We start from the raw sequence: 20,814 nt of genomic DNA, 5'->3' as shown, positions 1-20,814 counted from the left end.
ACTGACCCTATTATTCCCTTTCCCTATGTGCATTAGCTGGATGCAGAGTTGACCGCACGCCACGAGTTGCAGGTGGAGATGAAGAAACTCGAGGGCGACTATGAACAGAAGTTGCAGGAGCTGAGCCAAGAAAAAGAGCAACTGGCCTCCTCCAAGCATGAGCGGGAAAAGGAGAACCAGGGTCTGCAGCAACAGCTAAGCACTTTGCAACAGCAGGTACATGATGGCTTTAATGCCGCACACATTCAGAGTCACAGATCCGACAGTCTATTCTAGAACATGAGAATGGTGACCACAAATGGATCAAAATATCTTGTATAGGTAGTATGCATAAAGCTTTAAAATATATGCTGCATAAGTAATCTCCTTCACAGATTTTTATTTATGGCGGAGAGCTGCGGAACCCCTGTGCTAAATGAGGCAGTCTGACACCGTTTCCAGGAGTATTTCGCATAACTGAAAGTGTTTTAAGTTTGTCTTAGAGAGGGGGTCGGCAACACGCGGCTCCAGAGCCGCATGAGGCTCTTTAGCGCCATCTAGTGGCTCCCTGGAGCTTGATAAAAAAAGTTGGAAAAATGGAAAAAGATGTGGGAGGGAAATTTAGTTTTTTGTTTTAAATATGGTTTCTGTAGGAATAAAAACATGACACAAACATTCTTAACTTTTCCCAAAGCTGTAAAAATGTGTAGAATAAATATTACATTTCAACGTTTCTGTCAACAAAGATTTGCGTTATAGCCTGCGACACACGTTTCTATTAGCAGGGTGGGATGCAAGGCAGGTGGCTGTTGCAGAAAAAATAAAGTTCATGTACAATTCACGGAGGGCACTGGCAAAGAGAATCTGGAGGGCTGTGAAAAGCATTTTAAAAACGGTGCACGTGACCTACGATAGTCAAAAACGCTGCCAAAGTGCATCCCATGCCACCGCGTCAGATCTCGACGAAAGTAGGTAGGCAATGCGTCTGTAAGTGTGTTGTGTACGCGCGGGGTCGATCACGGTGGGTTGGTTGAACGAAAAGTAGATCTTCGGTCAAAAAAGGTTGGGCACCCCTGCTCTACAGAATGCACTGCATGGAAAAAAAACCTAAAAACATTTAATCATGAACGTTCATCGTGTAATCGTAGCAAACGTAGTCATTTTGATGGTAGGCTAATATAGCTAATACAGACATAGATACATGTTGCATCTCCGAAAAAAGGAGAGCTGTGGAGCTTTTTAAAACGTACACTTTATTTATGCTTTTAACAGTCTCGACAAACACAGATATTTCTGCATCCTTCTCTCCTCTTCTTCAAAGACGGCCTCCGAAAAACGGAAATTAATGATGACTTCAGTGACACTAAGAAAAGTGAAAATAATGCACCACACCAAAACAGAAAATCAAACGAGGATATCACAAAATAAATTCTATGGGGCGTTTGTGAACACACAACAAAGGAATAAATAACAAACAATTCTGAGACATTCCAGTCTCCTACATACATACAGCATGTGTTTCCTTCATTGTAAGTTTTATGGAAGGTTTTTATTTTTTTTGCGGCTCCAGACTTTTTTTTGTTTGTTGTTTTTTTTTTTGTCCTATATGGCTCTTTCAACATTTTGGGTTGCCGACCCCTGTCTTAGACCACTGAAAATTGTGGTTTGACAGGGTCCAGCGTTAAACCTATTTTAGTGGTGGTCCTGTCCAGCCAATACCACCTTGCCCAGTGTGTCTCACGTGCTTTTTTTCATGCCGTATCTATGCTGCATTTGCATTGAGCGGAGAAGAGGAGTGGCTCCTCCCCAACAAAATAAAAATAAAAGCCTGAATATCGCTGGTCAATATGGTTACTGGTGCTTGTGTTTTTACTTTAGCTGCTCAACGCTATCTTGGATGACAGTTCAACAGCTGTCAACAAGTCATTCCACTCACCGGATAGGCCTTCCTCGCTCAAATTTCTCCAAGTCTGCTCCTATTTGGCTAGGTCCCAACCGCTATCGGAAGCTGGCAGGCTGGCTGTGTTGTATGCCTCCCGGGCCCACAGACTGCAACGATGCTGTCCCACATTGTTTTTATTTCACCACGCTTTGTGTGGGTGTGTCTGATTTTGGTTTTGTGTAGCTGTTGCTGCCTGGTACATTGTTTGTTCTCGACGCCGATTTGCTGTCGCCACCAAAAGTTCACTTCAGCCTATCACGGCGAAATGGTCGAAGAAGCAAAAGTTTGTTTAAAGCGCTTCATCCTGACAGTCCAGCACGTAACCGCACCTGACCATGCGAAGTCACATTCCCTTGTTCAAGTCTCTGAGGTCCACCACCTCCGCTTGCAATACATAAAACCATACTTTTCAGTCCAAAATTACCACAAAACTTAATATTGATGAACATACTGTATGTGGCCCGGAGACAGCGTCTGCTGTGACACATGTCCGTGGGGAAATACAAAAGTGACCAAACATTGGTCCTAAGTGCAGTGTTTTTTTTAAATAATTAAAAATAGCGGCGGCCCGGTAGTCCAGTGGTTAGCACGTCGGCTTCACAGTGCAGAGGTACCGGGTTCAATTCCAGCTCCGGCCTGCCTGTGTGGAGTTTGCATGTTCTCCCCGGGCCTGCGTGGGTTTTCTCCGGGTGCTCCGGTTTCCTCCCACATCCAAAAACATGCATGGCAGGCTGATTGGACGCTCTAAATTGTCCCTAGGTGTGAGTGTGGGCGTGAATGGTTGTTCGTCTCTGTGTGCCCTGCGATTGGCTGGCAACTGATTCAGGGTGTCCCCGCCTACTGCCCGAAGACGGCTGGGATAGGCTCCAGCACCCCCGCGACCCTAGTGAGGATCAAGCGGTTCGGAAAATGGATGGATGGATAAAAATAGCACCCGCATTTTTGTTTCAGCCACTTTTTGTGGTCGACACAACCAAGTTAGTTGACATTTTTTCCCAGCCCTAATGGAAACGTGCCACCAGAAACGTGCCACCAGAAACGCTCAGCTCACGTTTGATCTGACCATAGCATTTGGGCATTTGATGTCATTTGCGGTTAACAGCAAAGTGACTATCTCCTGAGATGGGTAAAAACAGGTGGATTTTGCTGCTTAATTAAGATTCCTCAAACGCAATATACACATAATACCGAGTTTAGAGAAGTAGGGTTGCATAGAATTATTATTGTAATGAAACTTTTTGACCTGACTTAGCCTTTAAATGTCTTACGGCTGTGGTTTTGTGAAACCTCTTAAATTAAAGTTCTGATGCATATTGCTGATGTTATTTCAGGTTTATTGTCATTTCCAATGACATTTCAAATCCGGGTTGTTTGATTTTGGACATGCGTACAGCAAACCTGCAATAATTGGTACTTTTTTTGAGCTCAGACAGATATATTGTTGAAGAGCTGTTGCTGCCAAATAGCTTTGCACATCCACCTGATCGTCGAGCGTCCTTGCGGTTTTAAATGATTTACTCCACTGTCACTAGTTTCTCTTGAAAAGCGGGGGTGCCGCGAAAGGATATTGTGAAGGGAGCTAAAATCCAATTCATTACAGGTGATAGGCACGAGGCAAAAATTACTTCTACATACAGTATTCATCTGATTTAATCAGCCATCATGGTTATATTATTAACCACACAAACTATACGTGTGGCATGGCTTTTATAGCTATTGGTAGACTTAAAAATAGCACTTTTTCCTGGACAATGTTTGAAAACATTTTTTTTTTCTGGCTGTCAGTACCCTGCTGTGACACCAGCTGGACTCTGCTGCACTGTGATACCCAAACTCGAACTCACTAACATTCCAAGTGACCCAGAACAATCTGCTGCTGGACTTATGTGCGCCACCACATACATTTCTTCCTGTGTGTCATGCCTTTGTGAGCCTTTTTATTTAGACTACACAATCTCCAAAATGAGATTCATCCAGGCTTTGGGAGCCAGAATCATCTTCTTGCCACTCAAAAGCCCAAACACTCGCACATGCTCACAGAGTTGTCCAAAGCATCAACATCAAACAGGCTTTTTAAACTAAGATGGCTCCCCTTCTTTCTGTTTGAGACACTGCCCACCGAAGATTTCTTCATATTCAGCCATCCCTCTGTTTGATGCGACGCCCAACTCTTCATCTGCTGCCTCATTACAGAAGCTTGCCTCTGAGGCCCTTAAAGTCTGATAAAACAACTCTTTTAATCAAGCTGCACATAAACACATTCTGTCATCGCTGAATAAACGTAGTATCTTAACTTTTATACATGCTTCCTTGACTTTAATTTAACCGTCATTTATCCGAACCACACGGCATCCACATTAAATCATCACTACTATCAAACGTTCTGAAAGTGGCTTATAAGATAGTATAAGTTTTATTTAGGAGTGTTAGCAAGTTAGACAATCCAGGACTCTTATTGTTAATGTTATGATTATTATTAATTGGGATTCCGGGTTGGCGCTGTGTCATGTAATCTCTTAGCCAATGTGGCTAAACAGAATAAAAATCTTCTTCAATGTAGTTAGGCAATTTTGAAGCACGGCCATTGCCGGAGTGGCATATATGGGAACTATTTACCATGTCACTTCCTATTTCAACTCGTTAGTGGCGGTGTGGCGAACAGGGAGCGCGAGCCCTGGCATCAACATGTCGTAGTTTGTCAGCTTTTTTTCATAAACTCTTCACACATTTTTTGAGGATTTAATCCCCAGCTATGTTTTCTATGCCTGTCCTCCATTCTCCTCTCATCTCTCTCAACACACCGTTCTGCCCAGACTTTAATCCTTTTATATGTCAACTCCATTTCCTCCTTTTGTTCTACATAATCTAATCACTTTTTTTGGCATGCACATCACTTGGAAATGGCAGAAATATGATTTAATGGACTATAAAGCAGACAAGTGATTATTAAACATAAAAGATGTCTTGAAAATAGCATTCATTCTAGTGCATAATTCCTTTCATTCAGATTGAAACGCTATCCAAAGATCTGGAAGAGGCGAAGACTAAAGTTGTTACAGTTCCTGTGCCAACGTCTGGTGTGCCACCTCCACCACCTGCCCCTCCTCTCCCTGGCCGCATTGGGGGTTTGCCTCCACCACCCCCACCCATGCCAGGCCACGCAGCCCTGCTACCAACGCCACCACCTCCTCAAATCGGCATACCTCCTCCTCCGCCGCCCTTACCAGGGATGCCAGGCCCTCCACCACCGCCGCCCTTACCAGGGATGCCAGGCCCTCCACCACCGCCACCCTTACCAGGCATGCCAGGACCTCCACCACCTCCACCCCTGCCTGGCATGCCAGGACTGCCACCTCCTCCACCCTTGCCCGGGATGGGACCTCCCCCACCGCCTCCACCACCTCCAGGCCCTGGTATGCCTCCACCTCCACCGCCTGGCATGGGAGGCTGGGGACGGCCTGCAGTAGTTCAATTGCCGCATGGCCTCCAGCCTAAGAAAGAGTACAAGCCTGAAGTGCAACTGAAGAGAGCAAACTGGAGCAAGGTTATATTGAACTCATTTATATGTTATTTATACATTACAATTGTATCACAATTAATATATTTTATGAAGACAACACTCACAATACATCTTAGTAATGTGTTCTAAAAATTAAAACACATCATATGTACGAACTACCCTTTGGGCAATGAAAGCAGTGGAACTTAGAAAGTTGAACACACTAACTGGTTAACTGGTTGATGGCATTTTTAGCTACCCATAGGAAAGATGAAGGGAATTCATACATTCCAGTATTAAACTGAGGCCATCCGAGCATTCCAAATTACAGCATGATACAAGTATAAAGAAAAGTTTAACTCAATGTTAGACAACTGATTCCTGATGCATTCTGCATTAGGGGTTGATTGACTTCCAGTTTCTTTGTAATCAGTCCTAAGATGATGATAGTTCAGTCAAAGCGGAATAATCAATGATGTTGTTGATATTTTTTTCAGTCAACTCGCTGTGCACGTTTTCGCCAGAAACACAAGTTTCTCACTCACTTTCCCCAACCCCCCTCTGTTTACCCAATCACATTCGGATAATTTCTTGTCCTTGCTGAAAGTCAGAAATGAAGTACAGTATAACATTTTTAACATATTTCTGATTGCGCCCATGATAACAGAACAGGGATTTTGGATGTGAGTCCGAGCTGCACTATTCTTGGTATTTTTTTTTTAAGTTAAAAAATTGCGATTTATACTTTGGAGTGGCTTGTCTGAAAAATACGTTACAAAGTAGGGTTGTCTATATCAGATCGCCATGATCGGAAATCGGGGCGGATCACATGATTTTCAGATGATTGGATCAGCTGAAAAAGAACATATTTTTAAAAATGTTCTTAATTTCTAAGTCAAGAGTAACATATTTTAGTTTACCAGATTTGACCCACTACTGATTTGGAGCCATAAAAAAGGAAAGGTACATTAAAAAAAAAAAATTAGGTTCATTGCGACAATTTAGATGTGGTCTTCTTTTTATTTATTGCATTGCAGAGGTATTGGCTCAGATACCAAACATCAAGTGATTTGGACTCTATTCCGGGTGCAAAAAATATGATAGGGAAATCCCTCATACAAAGGAAAATCAGCTTTTAAAAAAGTGAGTTATTCAAATGTGTTATTCTCATGCATGTGTAACTTGAATTGTTGCAAGAGTATACATTTCTGACTGCCTGTGAGACCTTGAAGGTGTCTTGAGGGTTATTTGTGATTGGATGGTTAAGTCAGTGGTGGGGTAATTGGAAGGACAAAGAAGAGCTTGCTGTGTGTGTGCGGATGAAGGCTTGGGTAAAACATGAACTGTTGGCCACATTTCACAACAAGGAGTTTATTGGTTTTCCAAAGTCGATGATTCTTTCAAATATTAATGACAGCATGATGATGGCTGAAACCAAAATTGGGTTTCAACATTTGATGAAATTCTGGTTGAACTACTTTCTGGGTCTTTCAACCTGTTCCACTTTTTGTTCGTATATTGAAAATGATATTCTGGAGTCAAGTTTGACAGTTTTAAATAGCCCAGTGTGGTGTTGCACGCATCTCTGAGTCTTAGTTTTAATAGTGAGTTTGGAATGTGCAGAGCCTTGCGTACCTTTATCTCATGACTATCCTTCATGCTCTCTGCCTCCCTCTCATCTGTGATGGTTAAAACATCAAAATGGCCCTCTGTCTTCCTTTAGCCTCAAGCTACTGTTTAATGGCTTCGGCAGACTTCATCAATGTTTAGCTTCCCTCTCTCTCCTCCTCGCTGTGGCTTGCTCAGTCTGGCGAGTGTTTGACGAGGATGTCACAGAAAATTGCTTTTTAATAAGCCTTCTTGTAACTGCTCCACTGAAAGATAATTAAATCGTGGCGAGAGAGGACCGTATTCTTTTGTAATTTAAATTACCTTTTTTTTTTAAGACTGAACCTGCTTTTTGTGTGCCCCATCGCTTTTTTTTGTGAGATCTTTTTGCTCATCATCCTTTTGCGCATCCCCGTATTACTTTCTCTCCCCATCATTCGGCCTTTTCCATCCTCCTACACCCTTTTTCCCTAAGGCTTCGTCCATAATGAAACGCCTGATATCTGTCTATTTACCACCAGTGCTTTCACTCTCTTCTTTTCATAATGAGAACACTCAGAAAGTGATGGAACCACATGCAAAGTTAATTGTAACTTGTGACCAGAATAGAAATTGCAGAACAGTGGGGGGTGCAGAAAAAGTGCAACCCTCTTTATTTCTTCAGACTTCTAAGTGAAGCTCTGAAGCGAAAGCTGCTTTGTGGTGCAGCCAGCGTGCAGATTAAAATGAGTGCTTGTTCCCTTTCTTCCTCCTCTTTTCAGCCCCCCTTGCTCTATACCCGCATCCCCTCCCTTTACTACAATGCCCTTGTCTTTGTTTATGGCCTCGCTGTTTGTAGTTCACAACTTGGCAGGTGCACTCGTAAACACTATTGTGAACTAAGTTTGATTAGTTTCTGAAACATTATTATTTCCATGTGGCATGCCATCTGTCTGTCTCATATTAGCCTTAGTCTTAACATCAATTTCTCCTTTTAGATTGGACCCGAAGACCTTTCGGAGAACAGCTTTTGGATATCTGCCAAAGAGGAGAAATATGAAAACAATGAGCTCTTTGCCAAACTCACCTTGGCCTTTTCCTCGCAGACGAAGAGTGAGTGTGTGACTGCTTTGCATACTTACCGTCATCATTCATGTGTCATCGACAGCAATGTTTTTCTCTGCTGCTCACTTCTCCCGCATTGTCCTCCCCCCCCCCCCCCCCGACACAATGCGTCCATTTGAATCCTCCTGCTCTTCTTTCATCAGCTACAAAAGGTAAGAATAGTCTGAACCAGCCACTCTTTTCATTTCCCACCTCATCTCACGATTCTTCTCTGCCTAGAGGACGCAACACACATTTGCATTTGTCCTGAACACCCTGTCAAAACAATATCCCGCATTAGTTTGTGCAAAAGTCACCACACGTGCATGTGAATGGGATCCTCCTCTCAATGACTTGTGCTAGATCAGATAAATTTGCACTTTAGGGATTTAGAGGAAAGATGGGCTCTGGGCTGAAGGTGAAATTCAAGATAAGTAGAAGGTCGCTTCGACGTGCCACCTGCTGTCCTGGCACAAAAAGCTGACACTCACACAAGCACATCGGCCCAATCGGATCACCTTGTCCCAGTGTCACCTAGCCTTCTGCTCGAGCTCCTCCATATTCATATCATAATGAGGACACTATCAGCTCATAAGCAGTGTGTATACATGAGGGTGTTTTTGTGTGAATTCATCTGACCTTCATATATAGTCTCTCTCTCTCTTACACACACACACACACACACACACACGTACGTACACACAGACACGGACGTGTCATGAATAACAAAATGGACACCTGCACACGTGGCTGATTCTGGCACTTGATATCAGTTAAAATGTCACCATTGGCAGCTGTCAGAACTTCATTCACCTCTCTGGCAAATCGTAACATCCCACTGTCACACCTTAATCCCCCCCCCCCCCCCCCATTTCTATGACTTATATACCGCCACTACCATTTTTTATAGGCCAAGACAGCCGCCTATCCATATGTCTAATCACCTTTTCTCTGGGAGCTGACTGTAAAGACACCGCACCCTTTTCATAAGCTCCCACGTGTCTGTTTGTGTGCACGGCATTGGCATTCTACGATGTAAGAGGTCAGAAAATTGGAACTTTTGTTGAACCCAAGAATCATATAAAATATCTCTGGGGTTCAGGCGGCATTCAATTTGTATTTTTTTTTCTTGTCAGTAGTGCCACATTTGAATGCTAGTGAGATAGAAAAAGACATAAAAAGTCTAGTGTGAACAGGCGAGATGTGAACAAGGTCAGTATGCCTTTGAAAACGACAGTCTTTTATTGAAGCTATTGTGTAAACATCTTTATGTATTATGTGCTTTGAGTGCAAATGTAATTCTACCCTACACTCCATTTGTGTACATGTTTGTGTGGCCCTATAAGCAAAGAACTCCAGTTATGCAGAGTGAACCTTCACCCCACCTCGATCCTCGTCTTACTTAAATACATCCCAAGGCCTGATGCATTCTTCCCGACCTCCTTATCCCTCACCTTTGGGAACCCAGCTTCATTCCTCTTGATTCCTTCTTCGGTGCCCTTTCTCCCGCTCTTGCGCCTCCCTTTCCTCATTACGCCGCCAAGGCAGAGAGACACTACACCAAGCCATCACTCACCTTTACTGACCCTTCGTTCTTTCCATCAACGGCCAAGCAGCACACACACCCACGCCGACAACATGCATGCTGGGGAATACTGTGCTCAGTGCGGGGTTATGGCTTATGGACTCTGAACTTTTTGGCAGGGCAATGATGGGATGGTGGCAGTCACGTCCACTGCCTGCACAGAGTCCTTGACTTGCATACCACATAGGATGTGGGCATTTGCTCAACATTTTGCAGTAACAATGTTGGAAAAGGGCCAAGGATATATAGATTTCTGCTCTGATTTATTCAATTTATTTTAGGATTACGTTCAAACCCCCCCGCCCCCCGACAAGAGCAAAATGTTGACAAGCACCACTTAAACTACCTGGGGGCACAGAGCATTCATTATCTAGTGTTTGTGTGTAATTATTCTCTTCGCATCGAGAGAGAATCCGTCATCAAGCACTTTCTAAACGTGCAATTTATGTGTGGTATTATGTTGGTTTAATTCTTCATTTAAATTCTATTAATATGCCTGATCTCATTAAGCTGCTGCTGTTGACTTTATACACGCACACACACTCACAGATCATCTCCCGGTGTTTTCCACTCATTCAAGGATGGAGCGAGCGCATTATTAGCAATATGTGTTTTGTTCTCTCTCATTAAACTGAGTGAGGATTGGGAAATAAAAAACGCAAACGGCTCTACTTTTCATCGGGTGGTCTACAACATTCTTTGATATAATTGTCGACTTCATGCAGGTTGCTTCTTTGTGGAGCGATTGTACTGCTTTGTGTGACTTTGGTAAACAATATTTTCCTGTGCGCTTTGTGGGTGGTTTGTTCTCTCTCTTGCTCTGTAATCAGACGCCTGGTGTGATCGTATGTAATAATAAACAGCCCAGTTCACATAACTACATGCGGGTGCAAGGCTTATACTACTCCGAATAAGCAATGAATGAATTTAAATCCCCATTTAGGGGGTTTTGATTGTTCTCTACACCAGTGTTTTCTTTTTTGAGCCAAGGCACGTTTTTTTTTTCATTGAAAAAATCCCGCGGCACATCACTATCTGAAAATGTGAAAAAGCTTATTTTTACAATTAAGTGTTATAGTGTTACTTTCAGCATTTTTTTTTAACATTGAAAATTAACGGAATATTATAACACATTGAATAGGAATCAAATCAAACTCAATCCAATATTTGGTGCATTTGTTTAAATGGCAAGTAAAATTGAATCAATTAGAACTTTAACTTGCTCAGAATCCGATTTCTTTCTGTGTGACAGCCGGTTCTTTTTCTCCCGGTCGTTTGCGCTCTCCCCCAATATTGTACCAATCCATTTTCCCATCTTGAGTCTTTGTATGATTCCAACATCATTCAAATAACTTTTCTGCTGAATGTGTCGCTTGAGGTAGTCCAGCTTGCATTTAGTCCGTATTTTTCCATCGGAAAATTTGCTTACAACTTTTGTGTGTTTTGCAGAGCAGACCTTTCTCACTTGAAAAAGAAAATATCTCACCCAGTTGCACTGCTTGTTCTTCTATTTGCACATACTCCGACAGCCATTCCAACTTAAAAGAACCGCAGTTCATTCTTATTTTGGTTTGGGGAGTCGACGTATCATGTTCACTGCCTGATCATTTCGCCATGACAAAGGATTAGCATCAGCGTCACTTATCGCCGCCGCACTGTTTTTGTTATGCAGCAGAGAACAAGCGCAATTACTGTCAATGCCATGATTGGCTGCATAGCGTCATTGCATCATATCGTGTGATTGGCTGGACACCTGTCACTCACTGAATTACACAGCAAATTGATACAGAAAAAAAAGTTACATATCTCATTCATTTGCAGTGCGTTCACTGCGCTGGATAGGTTTTCTTGTGCACTGAGAGTATGAGACCAGTGTGCAGTTGCGCAGCTTAGAGAGGGACCATTGGTGACGTTGCATCGCCAGTAAACGTTAACCTAAATGAAAGATACCTTTCATTGTATTGCCTCGTGTTAGAAACGTCGCTTGTCTCGAAGCACAAGGCAATTTCCTAGCTGCTGCTGCTGCTCCCTACCGGTATGGAAGAGTTCTACATGATTGCTCTTCCAGGCGATCGACCGCACAGGCATACATAATGTATAATTTCCCACGGCACACCTGTGTGCCGCGTCACATGATTTGAAAAACACTGCTCTACACAGTCCTTTCTTCTCTGTGTCTTTTACAGTGACAGTTTTATTGTTGGAGAAAAATAATATGCCACTTGATTCCAGTCTGTCATTTTCACTTTGCTATTCTGTGTTAAATAGTAGGTACCTTTTGACGCCTGGATCTCAGACTGCAGTTAGCAACTAAACATAAAGGAAATTTTGGAACTACTGAACAAGAAGATGGCTGAACTGCAGGAACGTTGCTGATTAATTTGAGTCAGGAGAGAAAAGAAAAAAGGGCCAGGAGCATATACGATTATTAATCCTCATAATGGGAGGATCATTTTCATTTCCCAATTCTCTAGACTGTACGCTCTTTTCTTCCGCTTTGTCTCTGTCTTAATTACTACATTTCTGTGGTCTGTTGCAGTAAGGTGACCTCATTTTTCATCACTGGCAGAATATCCCCAACTCAAGTGAGGTTTTATACGGTCTCGTTTCACATGCAATGACAGCGTCCCACAGTGTAATATATAATTGTGTCATATATTCTGTCTCTTTGCAACACAAATGGGTTTATTACAGACAGATGCAATGGTTATTGTTGGAGGAGGTCCACGTTTGTGCGCTTTGTTCAACAGAGTAGGCGGCTCAGCGAAGCCACATTTGCAAAACGATTATAAGCCTTTTGATCTCTCTGTGTTACACACACACACATTTTGTTCCTTTTAGATGTCTACGTGTACTTGGTTTTCCTTTCAAGTGTGTCCAATTCATTTTTCACCTTAATGAGGCAGTAATTGATAAATAAGGGCCCTTGTGTGATTACAGGTACACATGCTTGCCTTTGGCTTCTTGGGGGGCTTCAGCCAATCGGTTAAGGGGATGAGAGATGGAGCTCATTAAAGGCCAAGGCGCTATGAACAATTATAGCCCAGTGTTGTTGATTAGATCATTACAGCGTCTACTTAAAATAATTAACATTGGGCTGAAGGTTATTCTCGGTGAAAAGAAAATAACTGTTAATAAAAGATGGTGAGCAAACTCCAATTCATCTTGATGTTCTTTTGAAGTGCAACAAATGCAATGTGGGATTTGTACTGAATCATCACCTCACTGGTTATGGAAAATAATGTCACAGAGCAAGTCTGCTTTGGTCAGTTTGAATGCTAAATGTTTTCCATTTGCTCTTCTTCATGACTTTAGCTCCATATTTTAAATGATGATCTAATATTGTTGTTTTGGTGGTTTTCTTAACACAAAAAGTACCAATAAGCATACCATTAAGGCACCAGATGGATAAGCAATATCATTAAAAGTAGTACAGTAGTATCGTTAAGCTTACCACTACCCCCATCTCTATGTTTATGGTGGAGAGTTTCAGTTTACGGACCATGTGGAAGCCTTCCTAGAAAGATTTAAACACATGAAATTGCTCTTATGTAAATTACCACTTCTGTACTGGCTGCTCAGTACAGGATGCCGAGCTCAGAAATTATTTTTGTCGTGCGTGCACAATGGTCGCAATGTCAAGTTACCAGACATGTAGTCGGCGCCATTTGACTGTCTTTGCTGGACAGTCCCGCAAACTGTTTCTGCAGGGAAACATGCAGGACGACAGCACCCAAGTGGGGGCTCGTCTCGGAGCTTGGCTCCATAGGAACAGCAAACACATCGTGCTTGCTCCCACAGCGAGTGCTGTTTCTGTTAGCTTCTTCTTTGGTTTATTGGCTTTTGCTGTTTGGAGGCAGCTGTGCGCTGCTTCTGGTTCAATGTTGCAGTCTGTGTTTGCTTTCTGATTTTTGTTTCCATTGAACATTTTTTCAAAGGCATATTACAGTATATTAATATTGACCATGTGTCGATTGCAATAATGTTGATCGTGAATCACCGCCCAGCCTTAGTCACACTATTGGTCAATGTCTAGCAACAAATGGTGGGGCCACAAAGGCACCACATCAGACTTTTCTTGTTGTGGTTGTGAGGCCAGATTAGCAGTCTTTGATTATGTCTCACAACACCAGGTGATGATTCTTGTTTCGGAGCTCATAACTCTAAAAATGTCAATGACGTTTCTGTCGGGTCCCTATCGGGTTACAGTTGTATTATTCTAACTTCAGCAAAAGTCGACAAGAAGTAAAGATAAATGGAATGGAAACTGTGTTCAGCCTTGATATGTTTTACTTGTATGACATTTAGTATTTAATTACAAAGTACATGTATGATGTCTTGTTAAAATGTTGGTAAAACATTTCCATTTTTTTTTTCCTGCCTTGGAAGTTCACAATGAGAGCCCTGTGAATAAATCATGTGGCGTTGAGGCTAAAACGGAAGACAGAAACAGGTTAATTCAAAGGTCACACTGCAATAGAGAAAGCTGGGGAAATACACTGCACTTGACTTTCTATTTTATAGGGTTTTTTTTTCCCAGCCTTCTTCTCTTTTTTTATTCTATTGTCTCACGGACATGACAATTCAACAAATTGGGACTTCACGTTGCACAAATGAACTGAACAAAATTATTGTGGTTAATACCAGCCCAAAACTTTTTAAAAAGTGCTCTGGATTCAGTCTGATATTTCGGGACCCATAACAATAGAAACATTAAAAGAAATAAATAAATAACGTATCTGACGGCCCTCTAGAAACTGATGCACTGTACCTTTCTTAGGACTCACTTCATCAGGTTGATTTGTTGGCAAATAGTAGTCTTGTCGATAATGGAATGCCAAGAATACAAAATATGCCTTTTAAAAAAATGTTTATGCCAAAAACAACAAACTTGGAATTTTGGATGTCCTCTATTGTTGCCCACATTGTGCTACATCATTGTCCTCTTACCATAATTCATTGGAAGGTTACAATATATTATGTTGCAATGTCACCATTTTCAGAGCATGCACGCACAAGGCCTGGCATCACCGTTAAATAACACATCCTTGGCAAACTGAATTTAACGCATAAGCCTGATAGAAATGTGGCATCTAAAAGAAGTTACTTCCTGGGCAATTATTGTCAATGTTGGTCCCTTGCCAACAAGCATTAATTTAGCTTATCTGTTTTAGTATTTCTTCTTAGAAATTCATGGTTACCGGTATTTGCTCTGACAACATGATTTGTGATAACTGGCTTTTCAATTGCAGGCATTTGGGTGAGGATGAAGGGCTTGTTGTTTATTAGGCGCCTTATGGGTTTGTGTATACATTTTAGTGTTTTTGCGTGCACTATTGATCAAGTTTAAATCCCAGGTATACTTTTTAAGCACCCCCGATCAGTAGTGGTGCATTAGATTGGCTTTGCTCGAGCTCTAAGCCTCTGTGTGTATTCTCGGTGTCGCAATTGCGAGCACTCCCTTGTTCACCATCTCTTTACGGTTGTCGAAGAACCACAAAACGACGCTCATTCATCAGGCCTTATCAGGTTGAAACACATCTGTGTACCCACACAGGCACCCGCTCTCATATGCAAGCACAAGCGCGCACATGTGCATAAACATGTAAGCACATACAGATACACAGAGACCCACACACGCAAACATACACTTTTGTCCCACTCATTCTCTTCAGTCAGTCACTCCATTTCATCTCGACTCTTGTTTTACTTGCAAATAAACAAAGTTTACTCCTACTGTAGCATCGCCACTGTTTGTTCCTAATCCCCTTGCTGTTTTTTTTCCCTCCTCCTCTGAGATTATCACGTTTTTGAATTGGAATAGACCTCTTCTCGCCCTCCTCTTCTTGATAACCAGTCAGCCGACCAGTTTTCAAATCTGCAACACCTATTAGCATTTAAATGTATTCAATTATATGACATTTTAGCGGCCTTTAAGAGTTTATGTCTGTGTATTTTGTAATCTGCATGTACAGGTTAGATTGAGAGATGAGCACAGAATTTTGTTACCAACAGTAAATATCTGACATGTTTGCTATTCTGTGTATCCAATCTTTAGGCCATGAAGGAAAAAAAGTCATAAAAACCTATGCTTTGATGTAAGAGTCTGAAGCAGGAAATCTATACATACGGTATCTAGACCCCTTCCGCCCACTCCTCTTTCATGTTGGGCTCCTTTTGGTCATAGTAATGTATTCTTATTCCTCCCACGCTGGTTTTATTATGTGTGATGTTTTTGTTTGCTTCGTTGCATCTATGCGACATTGGGTGTTCGTCAAGGTAGAGGTGTTTTCATTTTGATATTCATGGTGTATCAAAGGAAGATGAGTCAAAGCTAAGCCATTGCTATGATTAGAAAGCTCGCTCGACTTGATGGTAGCATGAGCCGTACAAACAACCCTGTTTCCTTCCTGTTTAAGATGATTTGAAATTGCAGGTAACACAACAGCAGCTCTGCTGCTCTATTTAAGTGCCATCTCCCCGGCGTCCCAGTTCTCACCCATTCTTGAGGAGGGATAATTAGAGTGCAACAAGCGCACATTCAAAATTTCTGGGCGTGACCTTGTACTCTTTGGCGCAAATGCCACACGTATCAGATGCAGGGTGCAGAACCCTCATACTCCTTCAAACCCCTATCAAGGGGAAGGAGATTTCAGAATCTTATGTGTAGAACATCTCTCCACAGGAACCAGACATATCTCAAGGCTGTTGGATATTTGAACCCTTGACGCACACAAAGAACCAAGCAATCGTTGCCCAGCAACCACTTTGTAAAACATTGCAAGGTTGCAGGCAAAATGCAGCTACAAATTGTTGTTCGTGTTTTTTGTTTGTTTTTATAACATAAACCTGTCAGCCACAAGATGAACATTTATTCAATACAAAATGTGATTATTTTCAGAAATGTGTCAATTGAACTGTTATTTAATTGTGGTTGTATTTTTCAGTGGTCATGAACACAACTGCCTCCCAAATCCACTTAAAAGAAATATTCTTAATTTATTGTTTCGTTTACATAGTGTCGTAATATTAGCTATCGATTGTATGTCTGAAGACTGTGGAACACACAGTCACACATACAAACACTCAAGACTTCAATGTCACTGACAACATTAAAAAAAATAATAAATTGTAGTGTAGTTTCTAGTTGTGTAGCCACAGTGCAAATATGGGTAACCTGGTGGCATTTACAGGAGGCCGCGCTCCATTTTCTGCCCTTAATCTGCAGCATTCTACCTTCGGCATTTTACCATGCCCTGGTGTTCGCCGGCACAGGAGTTCTTGTGTCATGGATTAGGTCAGTGTTTTAGTTGGAATGCACATTTGATAAGTGCTACTTTGCTGTGTCTGCGACAACACAGTAGGGTGTGTATGTGGGTGGATTTGGATACAGTATCCTTGGTCTATTACGCGGTATCTGCATATGTCGTGTTCTGTGAGATGTAGGTTCTGCTTTGCCCAGAAGCCACCTTAATTTTTCACCATGCTGTGTTACACTACACTGCTTTGTGTATAGATGTGTACTTCTACATCCTCTCCCTTTTCATCTGCCGCCCCTGTCATCATCGCAATCCCCCTCTGCAATCACTACCCACTCCTTGCCACACACGTGCATGCATAATCAAAGCAGGGCGCTCTCTAGATTAATACTTAAGAAAATTGCCTTCAGACGTTTTCGTATTTTGACCAGTTTCAGGTAGAATCTCTCCCCATGCGCCTCTACCTTCTCCCTCCCAGCTTTAAATTTTTAACCTCCCCTCTGAATAAGATATGTAGTTGGTCTCATGGGGAAAGTGAAAGGAATGGAGGGGTGGTCATGTAATGAAAGGAGGAGGTAGGTGAGCAGGCTGAAGGGAAAAGATTTTCCCTAAACGTGCTTTCCCATTTATCCCTGTAAAACTTCACTCTGTATGTTCAATAATGCATGGCCATTTCTCAGTCACACACCCACCACTCCCTTTCTTACTCATTCTGCCCTTCCTTCATCGTGATCTTCCCCGAGTGCTCATCACTGCACCTAGCAGATTGAATGGAGGGTGAAACTAAGACTGGCAAGGCAGGGTGGTGGTAGCAGGGCTTTGGGGACCACTAGTGGAAGACAGACATCCCTAATTTGTCATCCCCGGGAAGGAAGTTATACATTTGGAAGTGTGGGAGTTGACTTTGGAGTGATAGCAGTTCAGCAGGGCGAAGAAAGCTTCACTGGTCTTGAAAATTGCATTTAAGTTTCACAGAGAGCATTTTTCAAAAATATTTCCTGGTTTTTGCTCAATGTACTTTTGGAGAATTGTTACTTCTGTGTTTCAGTGGGAATACAGAGTAACTGCCCATTTCTCTACTTGTTTTGTCTCTAGACAGACAACAATGGTAGGGCACAATGTAGGGCACTGCAGGCAGGGTGGGCAAATGCTTTGCCTTTTGACCTCTTTGTTGTTGCTTGTGCGCTTTTATTGTCTAAGAGCTTGACATTGTCACAGAAAGCATTATTCCCCCCTTGTTGTTTGCGACTTCACTCAATCTTTCTCTTTCCCTCCACACTCCAAATAGGTTATTTAGGTCTTGGTACTTAACTGTACACAGTTAATGGTCAGGCATGCACGCACACACATGCACAGCCAATAGGACTCCTTAGAGATTGGCTACTTAATACTTCATGGCACTTAAAGGCATCAAGCAGCCCTGTGGTGCTCCAACGAGGCGTAGCGTGCATGAAATCCTGTTAATTTTTCCCAACTCATTCCATCTTCCCCTTTGTCATGGCTCCTTGCCCTCTACAAACACTTGCATCATCTTTTTTCATCCTACTCTATTTAAGCATATTTACTACTAGTACTAGACCGTATGATAAAGTATTTAGCTATGTTCATCGTTTAGTGAAAATCGACTCACACTTTCTGGAATCATTACCTGTACAGCTGGGGTTTTAAGGATGCTGAACCAATACCGTATGAGTTACTAAAAGCAATGGTGGTCACTCATTTGCGCATCAAATTTGTCGTCACGATGTCTTGTCACTTTTGGGAATTCTGGGTGAGAAAAAAATATAGAGACTCTCAAGATTCTGGTACTCGCCATTGTGTGTTGTGATAAGCATGTAGTCCAGCAGAGTTTTCACTTACAGTTCATTGTTTAATGTGAGGAGTTCTTGACACTCAGTATGAGATTGGGGGTGGGGGGGGGGTGGAATGTGTGTTCGTGTGAGGCTAAAAGGGTGTTGCTGAATAAGTGATTTTGTTTCTTTAGAGTTAGAGTGTACCAGCTTTCATTTTCCAAAATAACACACACACACACACACACACACTCATCAGGTTGAATCCTGGCCTTGTCATGCTCTGTTCCATAATCCTGTTTAGGAGGATTAATTAGGAATTAAGGAGTGTAATGTTTTATGATACTTGATCTGTTCATACTCGTGCTCTTTCCTCCACATGCGTTGTGTGCTTGAGAGTGTGTACATGGGCAAAACGTTACTCACAAAACTGAAAAGTAATTTCCAAGATTTGTCTGACTTTATTACTTTCTAATTCTAAGATAAGATAAGATATCCTTTACTAGTCCCACACTTGGGAAATTTACAGCCTCCAGCAGCAAGAATGTAGGCAGAAAGAAGAAGAAAAAACAAACAAACACCGTCCAATTAAGTGCAATATAAATACAAAATGGATAAATCGCAGTGCTATTTACAGTTGTTTTCCACATCATTCAATTATTAAATATTATTGTTGCTATTTTTTATTCAGCAGCCTGACAGCAGTTGGTAGGAACGAGCGTCTGTATCTCTCCTTCTTGCAGCGCGGGTGTAACAGTCTCTGGCTGAAGGAGCTACCTAGTGCTGTCAGGGCGGGCTGGAGAGGGTGGGAGGGACTGTCCATCATAGCTTTACTTACCCTCTGTTCCTTTTCTTGTACTTTAACTGTGGCTGTGGAGCGAATCGAAATAAGATCACACTATTGATTTGCTTCCATGTGACTGGACCCTTCGTTTTCTATTACATTTTGGGGAATTGGAGGAAGGTGCGGCAAACCAATTCCAGTGAGTCCAGTGGCAGGGGTGGGGTTATGTTTACTTTGGTGGAACCTTGTGCGTGTGGGACAAAATATCATCATGCTACAGTATCAGTACACCAGCATCAGATATAAATAGCCTGGCAGTGTTTTATTACAACACTTTCAAACATTACACTACTCTTAATTTAATATCGCAGGAAAAGCAAAGAATGAATCACGTTCTCTGAATAGAGACTTTGGTTTTGTTTTGCTACTTTACATGATTACCTGGGAATAAGGAATGTGGTTTTTTGAGATGATTGAAATTGTTGATGCTGACTGATGCACACAATGTAAAATAATGCGAGCGCCTCAGCGATCATACCATGAAGTATGCTTATTTCAATGTGACTTGTCAAGGCAATGACAACAGCAATATGTTTAAACATTTGAAAACATTAAAGACAGGTACAGCAGGCAATCTCTCTTTTCTCATTCATGAAAAACTTAAACGTGAGTTTTCACCGCCCACCTCGTTTTTATGGAAAGAAAACGAGAGCTGTTTCAAAAGGTCTGCTGCTCTTTTAAGACGATGTGCGCCTGGTACACCTTTGTGTGGTTCATTTTGTTTCATAGTGATTCCAGGCAGAACTGCTTGAAATGGGTTTTAAGCCCTTTAGAACAAACAGAGTGGCTGCCTTTTGTGCTTGACCAGTCTGTCCAGACTCAGTGAGGTAAGTTGGTATTTGATGCTTTTTCTATTCATGGCTGATTACATTTTCAGTATGTGGCACATGGAGCACTCAGTTGTTTATAACCGTGTGCCTCTCTTTCAGTCATCAGGCCTCTAAACACGCAAATATACCAGGCTACCTCTCAACTCTCTCCTCCATTTTCTCCCATAATGATCTACACAACATTCATTTGAGCAGCAGTGAATTTCCCATTTTCATTCTGGGTCTACCAGCAACCACACTAACACAATATTATCCATCTAGCGCGAGTTTATTGGTCTCCTTTTTTAGTAGTCTGCCTCCAATGTCTTTTTGTTCCTCTTTTCTTCCCCTGCTGGCCTTGCTGCTTCCGATTTCCTCTGACGCTACTGGTAGCCTTGTCTCAATTAGGCATGTGC

At 42.1% G+C, this 20,814-nt stretch overlaps 1 protein-coding gene across 3 annotated transcripts in view; it reads left to right on the top strand.

Annotated features, from left to right (window-relative positions):
* The window catches only part of LOC147208470 (protein diaphanous homolog 1-like), a 34,368-nt gene extending 24,170 nt beyond the window's left edge, over window positions 1–10,198 (top strand). For 2 of the 3 annotated variants that reach the window (XM_086135893.1, XM_086135886.1), the window contains 4 exons: window positions 37–216; window positions 4,929–5,465; window positions 8,006–8,120; window positions 8,276–10,194. In XM_086135893.1, the coding sequence (XP_085992019.1) occupies window positions 37–216; window positions 4,929–5,465; window positions 8,006–8,120; window positions 8,276–8,382 (939 nt within the window). In that variant the 3' untranslated portion in view covers window positions 8,383–10,194. Of the gene's footprint in view, window positions 1–36; window positions 217–4,928; window positions 5,466–8,005; window positions 8,121–8,275 lie in introns of all 3 variants that reach the window. The other variant, XM_086135903.1, reaches the window with a different exon arrangement.
* The last annotated feature ends 10,616 nt before the right edge of the window (window positions 10,199–20,814 follow it).

Source organism: Hippocampus guttulatus, chromosome 2, assembly GCF_054856545.1.
Source record: "Hippocampus guttulatus isolate MCC_2025c chromosome 2, RoL_Hgut_1.0, whole genome shotgun sequence".
Taxonomy (NCBI): Eukaryota; Metazoa; Chordata; class Actinopteri; order Syngnathiformes; family Syngnathidae; genus Hippocampus; species Hippocampus guttulatus.
This window is presented reverse-complemented; position numbering and strand designations above follow the sequence as displayed.